We start from the raw sequence: 14,769 nt of genomic DNA on the forward strand, positions 1-14,769 counted from the left end.
TCATTCTTAAAGAATGGGAACAAAATTCGAACTTTAGTGGAACGACCGAGGTCTTGACCGGGGAGAGAACCTCCTAATATACGTAATAATTTCTGTTCGTTTTGATCTTTAATGTTGCTCCTTACTTCCAGTTGCAAAGACTTGTTTTTTTTTTTATTTAGTAGCTAAAAAGTCGCTATTAAGAGTCTTACCTGCAAAAAAAATTGAAAAAAGGCATTGTAAATTCAGATATTCCAAAGATTATGAAGTTCCCCCCACTTCCCTTCTGAATAAAGTATTTGGATTTTGGACCATCGTGTCAGGATAGATAAGCAGGGTAACTAAAATTTATTCATAATTTTTTAAGCATAAGTAATTGATATATGGTACAAATCCCCACAAAGGCTTCTATGAATTGAATCGCAAAAGAAAATTGGCAAATGCTCTTCTAAATTACTATTATCAATTGTTATAATCTAAATATCGTAATATATTAATACAAAATGTAAAATGAAGCAGTGTTGCGAAATATACAAAATCTTGTAAAGCAGTAATAATGATAATTTATGTCTAGCCAACTAATACGAAAAAACAAAAAAAAAAGTGGAATGCAAGACGCAAAAAGCAAAGAGCAAATGATCAAAATCATCGAAATTTGGTATTTGACTTAAGTTAATATCCAACAGTTTTGACAACTTTTGTTTCAATTTTATGTAAAATCTTCCTATTTCGGTACCAAGGCGGAAAAAAGGCAAAATTTTACAGAAACGGAAATACTAACCAAGAAGTGAAAAAAAAATATTATTATTTTATCAATATTATTACCAGATAGAAATAAAATACATATTCAAGTGCTCTTTTTTTGATATGTAGACAAAAGGGCACTAGGATACTACCGGCAAACGCCCAAATGTCCACCCTTGACATCCATAGTTCATCCTGGCATAGATATACAATCAATACCAAAGAAGTATATACACATGGGCGTGGTCAGTTTGATTTAATTTGGAGCTCTATAAAAGCAAAAAGTAATGATAAGTGGTTATCAGTCCTATAGCTTATTTTAAACAAGCTGTAACTTCTAAGAAATCAGTATGAAGGTAAAGAGATATTTTAAATTTTATTCATTTCTCTATGTTGTAGATTTTCAAATTGGGTCCAAAGAAGTCTACCTATGCATATTTATATATGTATACGCATAAATTACTCAAATGCATCGTTTTATCAATGTAGAAGAAAAAACACATAGTAAAACACAAAACTGGAGATTTTCTACTCGGCAAAATTGAAATGTATGGACTGTTTATTCCACGAAGCAACTGCGTCGCCCACGTCCCATAGAAATTTCCTCCCTGAAAATAAGGGTCTGCTCAAAGGCTGATTTAAGACAAGATTCAACTTGAAATGTCAGGAAAAGGCTATATTTTATTATTTGCTCTATATCTAATTGTCCAATTGTAAATAATAGTTTTTTGACTCAGGCTCGAAAAAATTAGATACAATTGGGTGTGATTTTGATTCAATCACGATTTGAATCTTTCAAAGCAAGCCAAAACACTAGCGAGTCGTAATTATTATCTCTAGTAGATTCTAACTAGTTCAAATTTTAGAAATAAATATCTTTATTTAGATTAGGATAGATATAACCGGATATACCACAAATCTCCTAATTGGGTTACAAAAAGGAAGTTGCTGAGGGCTGTGGGTTTTTTTACTCAAAAAAAAAAACTTCTGACTTCTGAAAAAAAATACTAAAAATGGTCAATAACAAGCCCTGAAGCAAATTCTGGATCAGTTTTAACTGCTTGTGATCATATTATAAATATTAGATAGATATTTATGTTTCTTATTTATTTAACTTTTGAGAAAGCCATCATAACAATAAAAAAGCAGATATGTAAGGTAAGTGAAAAATTGTATATTACTAAAGGAGTAAAGAGAGCAAAAAATGGATCATATGTGAATGTGTGAACCTTAAACTAAAATCAACCATCAACTTTAACTTTTAGTTTGTTTTTTTGTTCAATTTTTCGACGTATTGATTTTTTTTTATATTTTTTCATATTTTTCGAAAAATGTATTATTTTACATTATCCAATGTCTATATTTCACTGTGTCGCTGTCGCTAAGCACATCTTTTTGTTTACAGAAGAAATATAATCACCATTAATTTCTGTCTCTGAATTTCACTAGTCTGAAATTCTTGTTGCCTATATATATATATATATATATATATATATATATATATATATATATATATATATATATATATATATATATATATATATATATATATATATATATATATACATATATATGTATATATATATATATATATATATATATATATATATATATATATATATATATATATATATATGTGTGTGTATTTATATATATATATATATATATATATATATATATATATATATATATATATATATATATATATATATATATATATATATATATATATATATATATATTGTTTTTTTGTTTATGGATATAGAAACCTGAACCTTAACTTCTTTTTCTGATTGGTTAGTCACAAAGTTTGCGCTAGAAAGTTCAACATTGTTCATCTAAACAAATTACGGACAGGGTACATCATTGATTTATTGGACCACTAGCCGTGTATAAATTGGATTTTACCCACAAATGTGACTATAATATGGTCTTTGCATAAATTAAGCCTGAAAGGGAAGACATTTCAGACAACCATTTAATAGGAAGTTGATGGATACAATAGAACATCCAAAATTATTGCATGGATTAAATAACATTTAAAGGAATATATTCTTTCGATTTCAGGTTTTCATCCTTGTAGCATTTATTGCCGTAGCCGCATCCCAGTCTTACCCCAAGCCAAGCTATAACACACCTGCTTACAAGGACAAATATGAATACAGACCCTATAGCTTTGACTGGACGGTGAAGGATGACCCAAGCTATAACGATTACGGACACCAACAAAACACCGATGCCAGCGGAAACACACAAGGATCTTATCGTGTTCTACTTCCTGACGGCCGTGTCCAAACTGTCAGCTACACCGTTACACCTTATGGTGGTTATAATGCAGATGTAACATATTCTGGTGAATATAATTACAAACCTGCGTATAAAGCACCAGCGTACAAAGCTCCAGCATACCCAGCACCAGCGTACAAAGCTCCAGCATACCCTGCACCAGCATACAAAGCACCAGCTTACAAGGCCCCAGCATACCCTGCACCGGCATACAAAGCCCCGGCCTATCCATAAGCAGGAAAAAAAATAATTAATTGTCAAATTCTATTTTTATATGAATAAAAAAATTACTCAATTTTTCTTTTTTTTTGTGTTTGTGCCGTTGCATTGGTGATTTCTCTTTTCATTATAATATATATATATATATATATATATATATATATATATATATATATATATATATATATATATATATATATATATATATATATATAGAACCACGAGCTTGAAAGTAAGGAGTAACATTAAAACATAAAACGAACAGAGATTATTACGTATATGGGGGGTTTGCCCCCTCTTCAATACCTAGCTCTGTACGCTAAAGTTCGAATTTTGTTCCAATTCTTTGAGGATGACCCCTGAATCACAAAGGTCGTTTAATTGGAACAAATAGCTATTTAGAAAATACTAAAAAAAAACTTAGAATAAAGAGCAAGGTATTGACAAGGGGGTGAACCCTTCATATACGTAATAGTTTCTGTTCGAATCAAGTTTTAATGTTGCTCCTTACTTTCAATATAAAAAACTAGCTTTTTTATTTAATTTCTGATCGTTTTTTATAAAATGCTGGGAAATCCGGCACCCCCTTCATGGAAATTCTCTTTCCCCTTGAAAACTTCCTCAATGCAAAGATCTTCCCATGTAACCCCCTGTCCATGGCCCACCACTAGAAGAACCCCCCCCCCCTGAAAACGTGTATACTTCCCAATAGCCAATACTATACGTAAACAATAGGAAATGTTCATAACTTGCAGCCTTTCCCCCGGGGACTGTGGGGAATGAAGTCTTCCTCAAAGAAATAGCTACTAGATTTTTCTACTATGCTGAACAAAATGGCTATCTAAAAATTTTGATCGGGTGACTTTAGGGAAAAAATGTGCCTGGGAGGGGGCCTTCTTGCCCTCCAATTTTTTGGTCACCTAAAAAGGGCATTAGAACTTTTAATTTTCGTTTGAACGTGCCCTTTCGCGATATCCTGGGACCACTGGTTCGATAAGATCACGCCTGGGAAGAAATAAAAACAAAAAATAAAATTAACTCGCATCCGTGATGTTTCTTCTGGCAAAAAAATACAAAATTCCACATTCTTGCAGATAGAACCTTGAAACTTTACTGTAGGGTTCTCTGATATACTGAACCTGATGGTGTGATTTTCATTAAGATTCGTGTTTCCTTGTTTTCCCTTTTTTTCGAAAATAAAGGAAATTTTCTCAGGCTTGTAGCTTTTGATGGGTAAGACTAAACTTGATGAAACTTATGTATTCAAAATCAGCCTAAAGATCCAATTCTTTAAATGTATCTAATGGTATCAAAATTCTGTTTTTTACTGTTTCGGTTACTATTGAGCCGGGTCGAGCCGGGGCCCCAATTCTTACTCGCACCGGTCGACCCTCTGTGAAAAAGATGAGAATGTAAGTAAATAAACTTGCTGGTGAGAATCATATGTGCATGTAGTGTTGTCACTTCAGCTACTGAAACTTATTGTTTTGCCGGCACTAAAGAACTAAAAGACGGAAAAAAGGATTTACTTTGGAAATGCTTTCCACATTTTTGTAGATAGGAGCTTGAAATTTTTGATATGGGGTTCTCTGATTCGCTGAATGCGATGGTGTGATTTTCGTTAAGCTTCTATGACCTTTAAGGGGTGTTTCCCCCTATTTTCCAAAATAAGGCAAATTTTCTCAGGCTCGTAACTTTTGATGACAAAGACTAAATTTGATGAAACTTATATATTTAAAATCAGCATGGAAATCCGATTCTTTTTATATATCTTATAGCATCAAAATTTAGTTTTTTAGAGTTTCGTTTACTATTGAGCCGGGTCGCTCCTTACTACAGTTCGTTACGAACTGTTTGATATATATACTAGCTGTTGGGGTGGCGCTTCACGCCACCCCAACACCTAGTTGGTGGGGGAGCTTCGTGCCCACAAGCTCCCTCCGCGCGCGTAAGTTGTTACGGGCCATATTAGTTACGCGCCATTGTAGTTGTGTCCCTGTGTCCCACCTGTGAATATAGATAGATAGATATATATATATATATATATATATATATATATATATATATATATATATATATATATATATATATATATATATATATATATATATATATATATATATATATGTTTATAACTACGTAAAACTTGCGAATATACAACATTCTTGGCTGTCCCATTGTCTGTGCATATAAATAGATTGTCAGGTTTACCGACTCTTGAACATGCAACATATAATTGTCCATGGGAAAAACAATCCGTATTCAGATCTATACCTCATTATTCTAATGATTGCCCTTGAACTTTGTTTATGGTGATTGCTAATCGAACATTCCCTGTGTCCCGGTCGTCCTTTATATATCCCCCCTGTGCCCCCGGCGTCCCCGTTGTAGTTGTTTCCCTGTGTCCCGGTCGTCATTTATATTCCCTGTGTCCCGGTCGTTATTTGTGTCCCGGTGTCCCAGTCTGTAATTTCTCTTTGAGTGTCCCGGACGTCATTTGTGTCCCGGTCTGTAATTTCGTCAGTCGACAAACATGACGCCAGTCGACAAACAACTTCATGACGACATACAGCTCAATCTTTTTAATGACGTCAGTCGACACACAAACATAACGTCAGTCAACAGACAAACAGATTATATATATATATATATATATATATATATATATATATATATATATATATATATATATATATATATATATATATATATATATATATATATATATATATATATATATATATATATATATATAAATAAGTTGTCTCTGTGTGTGTTTGTCAAGTGACGTCATGTTTGTGTGTCGACTGACGTCATATTTGTCGACTGACGAAATTACAGACCGGGACATCGGGGCACAAATGACGACTGGGACACCGAGACATAGGGAATATAAATGACGACCGGGACACTCAAAGAGAAAGCAACCGTGACACAAGGAGTGTTCGATTAGCAATCACCATCAACAAAGCACCGGGACACAAATGACGACCGGGACACAGGGAATATAAATGACGACCAGGACACTCAAAGAAAAATTACAGACCGGGACACCGGAACACAAATGACGACAGGGACAAAAATGACGACTGGGACACTGGGACACAGGGAATATAATTGACGACCGCGACACTCAAAGAGAAATTACAGGCTGGGACACAAATGACGACCGGGACACAGGGAAACAACAACAACGGGGACGCCGGGGGACATAGGGGGATATATAAATGACGAGGGGGACACAGGGAATGTTCGATTAGCAATCACCATCAACAAAGCTCAAGGGCAATCATTATAATAATGAGGTATAGATCTGAATACAGATTGTTTTTCCCATGGTCATATGTCCATATGAACGTAGTTAAATATATATATATATATGTATATATATATATATATATATATATATATATATATATATATATATATATATCTATATTCACAGGTGGGACACAGGGCAACAACTACAATGGCGCGTAACTAATATGGCACGTAATGACTTACGCGCGCGGGGGGGCTTGGGGGGGGGGGGTTTTGCGAAGCGCCACCCCAACAGCTAGTATATATATATATATATATATATATATATATATATATATATATATATATATATATATATATATATATATATATATATATATATATATATATATATATATATATATATATATATATATATATATATATAAATAAGTTGTCTGTCTGTGTGTCTGTCTGTCAGGTGACGTCATGTTTCTGTGTCGACTGACGTCATGAAGTTAGTTGTCGTCATTTTTGCTATGACGGTGACGTCATTAAAGATATTTAAGACGTATATGTTCACGTAGAAATCTATTAATGTTTAAGTTTAAAATGACTGATGAACTTACAATGGCAAAAGCCGATGAAGATGCTCAAAGAGTCTATGCCAAAAAACTTGCTGCTGATAGAGAAAGTCAGAAAAGAAAGCGTGCCGAGGAATCAAAAGAACAGCAAGGAAACAGGCTTGAGGCTAAAGAACGCAAAACCGCGCAGTTAGATGAAGATCCACCTGGACAGCGAGAGTCAAAACATATCAAAACTGAAAATGATAGCGATGATGATTGTGTTTGGGATTTGGACTTGGATAAGGTCATCAATGCCTACCAGATTTTAGTTAAAAAAACAAAGGTTCGGCGATATGTATTTCATAGTGAAGCTGAAAAATAAAGAAGAAAAAGAAAATTGAAAAAAGAAAAAATGTAAAAAACTAAAAAATACCAAAAAGAAAAAACACTCAAAGAGAAATTACAGACCGGGACAGGGGGAATATAAATAACGACCGGGACACTCAAAGAGAAATTACAGACTGCGATACCGGGACACAAATGACGACCGGGACACAGGGAATATAAATGACGACCAGGATAAACGTTGAATACTGTAACTCCGTAAAGGCAATCAAATACATATGTAAATACGTCAACAAAGGCAGTGACATGGCAGTTTTTGGCTTGCAGCCCGAAATCAGAGATTTCGACGAAATCGTACAATATCAGGCTGGAAGATACATAAGCAGTAATGAAGCTGTTTGGCGAATTCTTTCATTTCCGATACATGAACGTAGTCCAGCTGTTGTTCACTTAGCGGTACATTTACAGAATGGTCAACATGTTTATTTCTCGGAAACCAACGTGCAACAAAGAGCCCTGAATCCACCGGATACAAAATTAACAGCTTTTTTTTCGCTTTGCAAAAATGATTCTTTTACAAAAAAACTGCTGTATACTGAAGTGCCTTCGTACGGTACTATACATGACACTTACCGTAGTGCATGCCAAGCTCTGAATTTATTGGAGAATGACCAACACTGGGATAACTGCATCAATGACGCGTGCGAAACCTCAACCCCAAGTCAAATTCGTGCATTGTTTGGCATCATTTTAACAACTTGCTCTCCATCAGCTCCTACAGAGTTATGGGAAAAATATAAGTCAAAAATGTCCGAAGATATACTCCATCGAAAACAGTTAGAGACGTCAGATATGACTTTTGATTTTACATCAGAAATTTATAACTACAATTTAGTTATTATAGAAGATTTGTGCGTACGTATGGCAAACAAACCTCTTCAGGATTTGGGAATGCCTTCACCTAACCGTATCGCTGCTGTTTCGACATGTGTAGAATTGGATCGTGAACAAAGTTACAGTACGAGTGATCTATTGTCGTATGTACAAAATAACATTTCCAAGTTAACGTCGAAACTAAAAGACATTTATGATACGATAGACTCAATTTCAGGACGTATACAACTACCTGCTGATTTCTGTAATTTAATGACGTCCAAAAATGAATTGATTGAAAAAGTATTTCCGAATATTCTAAAAAATTATAAAAATAATAAATGGCTAAGTGAACGAGCGATTCTCGCACCCAAAAATATAGACCTCCACGAAATCAACAATATTGTTTTGACCAAGATTCGAGACCAGGCAGTCCTTTACAAGTCAGTCGACACAGTTTTGGAACCAAATGAAGCGGTTAATTATCCATCTGAATTTTTAAATTCCATAGATCTTTCAGGGTTTCCACCACACGTGCTACAACTAAAAATAGGCGTACCAATAATACTTTTAAGAAATATCAACCCACCAAAGCTTTGCAATGGCACGCGACTTGCCGTAAAAAAAAACAATGGAAAACCTAATAGAGGCCACAATCTTGACAGGGCCTTCTGAGGGTGAGGCTGTTCTTATTCCTCGCATTCCCATGATTCCAACGGATATGCCTTTTCAATTTAAAAGATTGCAATTCCCAATTCGATTAGCATTTGCAATCACCATTAACAAAGCTCAAGGTCAATCATTAGAAAAATGTGGTATAGATCTTAATACTGATTGTTTTTCCCATGGACAATTGTACGTTGCATGTTCGAGGGTCGGTAAACCTGACAATCTATTTATATGCAGCGACAATTGGACAGCGAAGAATGTTGTATATTCGCAAGTTTTACGCAGTTAATTTGTATTGTATCTATCTATCTATCTATCTATATAAAAACGAGTTGTGTGTATGCATGTTTGTTTGTTTGTAAAAAGAGCGTTTGCAGACGTCATTATTAGTACATACGGCTTTGTATATGCACAGGCAATGGGAAAGCCAAGAATGTTGTATATTCGCAATTTTTACGTAGTTTAACTCCTGCAGACGAAATGAATGCTTGCCTGAAAAATTCTAATTTATGGGTACACGTAAAAATATTAAAATTAACTACAAATATGCGTGTCCGATTGCAAAATGATGACTCTGGTCAAACATTTTCAGATCAATTGCTGGCAATTGGAAACGGAAAGCTCCCAGTAGTGGGAAAGCCAAAAATGTTGTATATTCGCAATTTTTACGTAGTTTGAAACACATATATAAATCTATCTATATTCACAGGTGGGACACAGGGACATAACTACAATGGCACGTAACTAATATGGCGCGTGACGACTTACGCGCGCGGGGGGGCTTGGGGGGCGCGAAGTGCCCCACCAACTAGGTGTTGGGGTGGTGTGAAACGCCACCCCAACAGCTAGTATATACATATATATATATATATATATATATATATATATATATATATATATATATATATATATATATATATATATATATATATATATATATAAGTGAGTTGTCTGTGTGTCTGTCGAGTGACGTCATGTTTGTATATCGACTGACGTCATGTTTGTCGACTGACCAAATTACAGACCGGGACATCGGGACATAGGGAATATAAATGACGACCGGGAAACTCAAAGAGAAAGCGACCGGGACACAAGGAATGTTCGATTAGCAATCACCATCAACAGAGCACCGGGACACAAATGACGACCGGGACACAGGGAATATAAATGACGACTGCAACACTCAAAGAGAAATTACAGACCGGGACACCGGAACACAAATGACGACCGGGACACAGGGAATATAAATGACGACTGCGACACTCAAAGAGAAATTACAGACTGGGACACCGGGACACAAATGACGACCGGGACACAAGGAAACAACAACAACTGGGACGCCGGGGGGCAAAGGGGGATATATAAATGACGACGGGGACACAGGGAATGTTCGATTAGCAATCACCATCAACAAATCTCAAGGGCAATCATTAGAATAATGAGGTATAGATCTGAATACAGATTGTTTTTCCCATGGACAATTATATGTTGCATGTTCAAGTCGGTAAACCTGACAATATGTTTATATGCACAGACAATGGGACAGCCAAGAATGTTGTATATTCGCAAGTTTTACGTAGTTAAAAATATATATATATCTATCTATATTCACAGGTGGGACACAGGGACACAACTACAATGGCGCGTAACTAATATGGCGCGTAATGACTTAGGCACGCGGGGGTGCTTGGGGGGCGCGAAGCGCCCCCACTAACTAGGGGTTGGGGTGGCGCTTTCTCGACTGACGAAATTACAGACCAGGACATCGGGACACAAATGACGCCCGGGACACCGGGACATAGGGAATATAAATGACGACCGGGACACTCAAAGAGAAAGCGACCGGGACACAAGGAATGTTCGATTAGCAATCATCATCAACAAAGCACCGGGACACAAATGACGACCGGGACAAAAATGAAGACCGGGACACCGGGACACAGGGAATATAAATGACGACCAGGACACTCAAAGAGAAATTACAGACCGGGACACCGGGACACAAATGACGACCAGGACAAAAAAGAAGACCGGGACACCGGGACACAGGGAATATAAATGACGACTGCGACACTCAAAGAGAAATTACAGACTGGGACACCGGGACACAAATGACGACCGGGACACAGGGAAACAACAACAACGGAGACGCCGGCGGGCACAGGGGGATATATAAATGACGACGGGGACACAGGGAATGTTCGATTAGCAATCACCATCAACAAATCTCAGGGGCAATCATTAGAATAATGAGGTATAGATCTGAACACAGATTGTTTTTCCCATGGACAATTATATGTTGCGTGTTCAAGAGTCGGTAAACCTGACAATCTATGTATATGCACAGACAATGGGACAGCCAAGAATGTTGTATATTCGCAAGTTTTAAGTAGTTAAAAATATATATATATATATATATATATATATATATATATATATATATATATATATATATATATATATATATATATATATATATATATATATATATATATATATATATATATATATATATTAACAGGTGGGACACAGGGACACAACTACAATGGCGTGTAACTAATATGGCGCGTAACGACTTACGCGGGCGGGGGGGCTTGGGGGGGGGTCGAAGCACCCCCACCAACTAGGTGTTGGGGTGGCGCGAAGCGCCACCCCAATAGCTAGTTGTTATATATATATATATAGATGTCCCGGTCGTTATTTGTGTTCTGGTGTCCCAGTCTGTAATTTCTCTTTGAGTGTCCCGGACGTCATTTATATTCCCTGTGTCCCGGTGTCCCAGTCGTCATTTGTGTCCCGGTGTCCAGGTCTGTAATTTCGTCAGTCGACAAACATGACGTCAGTCGACAAACAACTTATTTTTATATGTATAGATAGATAGATATATATATATATATATATATATATATGTATATATATATATATATATATATATATATATATATATATATATATTGACTTCTATATCGTAGCATAAGGGTTTTAGAAAGAAATACAACCCTTTGGTATCCGTAGCTGCACTATCATTCTATCTACGCTGCTCCAATGACTTTTGGATATGGCACAAGTAACTCAAATTGAAAATTATTCCACAACCTGGATCTAATGTGAATAACGACAATGTTTTACGGATTGTATTTATTTTCGGATATGTTATTTTTAATCATCTGGTTTTCAGCTTCTGTTCATGTTTCTATACTTGTTCTTCATTTCGTTTTTTTGGGGGGTCTCTGGCTGTTTTTGTTTCAAATTCCTTTCCGTTTTCTTCTGTGCTGAAAATGTCTTGCTGAAATCTAATTTTCACTTAACTCACTTAATTATACATCTGCTGCTCCTGCAGAAGAAGAATTATTCATTTAATCCCAACTGTGAACTTTCTAACTCTTTTCTCGATAAATTAGCTTCAGGGCTTACAGTTGGCGTCCTTATCGAAGGGAGGGGGATAAGGCAGGTGCATTAAGCTAAAGTTGAACCTGAAAAAAAACAGGCATTTGTATATCTGCAAAAAATGAAAAAGTTCAAAAAAATTTTGCTACCGCACAACGCCAAACCTTAAGGGACAACCCCCCTTAGTATAAACCAGACTACATTTTCATAGTTATAATCTCCGTCAGTTTAGAAGACACATTTCGACAAAAACTCAATTTTTACTGGCAATACTCTGTATAAAAGCTACGAGAGAATAAATTCTTTATTGCCACTTTGACGATTAATTGTCTACTAATGTTCGACAAAAAAATACTAAACTAACTTTCATTTTACTAGACGTTGCCAAAAATATTTGGCACGGGTTTTGCTATGACACTCAAGAAACATGTCAAAAATGAACACGCTACCCACGTGTCTATAGACTTATTTTAACCCTTCAGTATATAAATATGAAATCTGGAACAGCCCCCTGTACTCGAAGGTGGCCAAAGGCAAAGACAGAGGTTTGGGAGGGAAAAGGCTAGCACTTACTTTTCACAAGAGATGATTTTTGACACGATTGGACACCCATGCAGGAGGCTTGGGAAAAAAGCACAAGAAAATTTTTAAAACAAATCTTGTCTGGTATATTAAGATGTTAATATTTTTGAACACTGAAATCCAAGGATAGTACATCACTGAACAAACAGGTACCTGAACATACAGGTGCTTTTTGGAAAGTGGCCCAGGCACAAAAAGGACATTGCCAAGTGTCATATTACTGTGTCAAATTGACAAGTGTCAAATTAATAGCGTCAATTTGTCAAATTACTTGTCAAATGCCTATTTATACTACGTGATGAAATCTTTGAGAAAAACAGATGCTATTTCCCGAATATTTATGATAAAAGTGGCTTTAGTTTTATCCTTTTACCTGTGATTTATTTTCGTAACCCAATTACAGCATTGCCATAACAAAAACGTATACCAGGAAGGGAAGCCGCCTGATCTGCCGATATTTTGCTCTTTCATTTACCCATAGCCATGGCACTGTATCTTTTCAATTTAAATGACAATATAGGATTGATGGTACATGGAAGATTTTATCTGTGCGTTAAGTGATGAGATTCAAGAGAAACTGCTTCTGCACAGTAGCAGTTTTAAATTATATTTAGATAGGTAAATTGAAATTTAATTTCATTCCATTTTATTTTATGGAAGTCTTATTCAATTGGCTATGGTTAAAAAAAAAAACTACAAATCAAAAAACTACTGACTTAAAAATCTTGATTCGTACTTGTCATATTCCGGTTCGGTGCTATCACATCAAATCAATTGACTGTTTTTGACATCTGACTGCTACATCACTAACTTAACATCCAGCTTTAAAATGTTTCTAAGTCAATACTATGTCCATTCAGTAAAATCAGTAAAATTCAGTGGCTGCAAAACAAATTAGTTGATTATGTTGGGTTATTAGTTTTAATGTGAATAATTATATCAGGTAAGATAATATTTGCTTTTAACAATCCATCACAAGCTGCAGTAAAACCAAATTTGTCTGAAATTGATTACTTATATCCCGTCTTATCTTTGTTACCACCACTGCCTACACAACTTCATTTAATAAATAAAAAAATTGTTGTTTCCGTAGAAACCTTCTGAAGCTGCTGTAAAGAATGTTAAGTTTCACAACAAATCTAATTTTGAGTGATAACAGACTATTAATCTAAAGTAATCAACAAATATCATTAAACTCAATGATATAGCTATAAGAAAAACAACAATGCCTTTAATCTATAAAAAAATTAAACAAGATAATAGAAATAAAAGTAATCAAACAAACGAAAATAAACGAAAATAAACCGTTGAAAATAGTGGAGCCTTAGCGACTTATTTAGATAAAAACAGTTCTCACAACAATATTGCTTGAATAAGAAAGAGTCTTTATCTTTTAAAATTAGTTTTCAATAAAAAATATTCTAAATATTTTCTTTTAAAATGCTCTAAGAGCACTTTTAGCACGGGTGGATCCATGATTTTTCTTAATGGCGGTACATAATAGGTTGCTTCGATAAATTTGCGAACAAATAAATACTAGCAATTTAAAGGGACCCTCGACAATTATACATTCTAGGTAGGTAGTGGAAATCGTCATAAATTTAATCTAAAATATGGTGAGGGTTAAAGTTTTAATAAATTTATTGAAATTAATATGATGTAAAACATTAATACAAAAATACTAAGTTATAAAATCTACCCGGCCATAAAGAAATAGAAAGCTGTTTATCATCTATAAAAAACGATAATATTTATTATTTTTTGTATAATTTTTCGCCTTTGTACTTCTGACCACGACCACTCTTTGCACTTCTGCAGGTTTAAGTTCACCTTTGTATTGTCTTTGAGTATTTAAATAAGTCAAAACATTAAGCATGTC

At 35.1% G+C, this 14,769-nt stretch overlaps 1 protein-coding gene across 1 annotated transcript; it reads left to right on the plus strand.

Annotated features, from left to right (window-relative positions):
* Positions 1-940: 940 nt before the first annotated feature.
* On the plus strand, positions 941-3,304 carry LOC136026537 (adhesive plaque matrix protein-like). The gene is made up of 2 exons (XM_065703214.1): positions 941-1,079; positions 2,791-3,304. The coding sequence occupies exons 1-2, from the start codon at positions 1,074-1,076 to the stop codon at positions 3,241-3,243; spliced, it is 459 nt and encodes a 152-aa protein (XP_065559286.1). The 5' UTR covers positions 941-1,073; the 3' UTR covers positions 3,244-3,304.
* Positions 3,305-14,769: the final 11,465 nt, after the last annotated feature.

This window comes from Artemia franciscana, chromosome 4 (assembly GCF_032884065.1).
Source record: "Artemia franciscana chromosome 4, ASM3288406v1, whole genome shotgun sequence".
NCBI lineage: Eukaryota > Metazoa > Arthropoda > Branchiopoda > Anostraca > Artemiidae > Artemia > Artemia franciscana.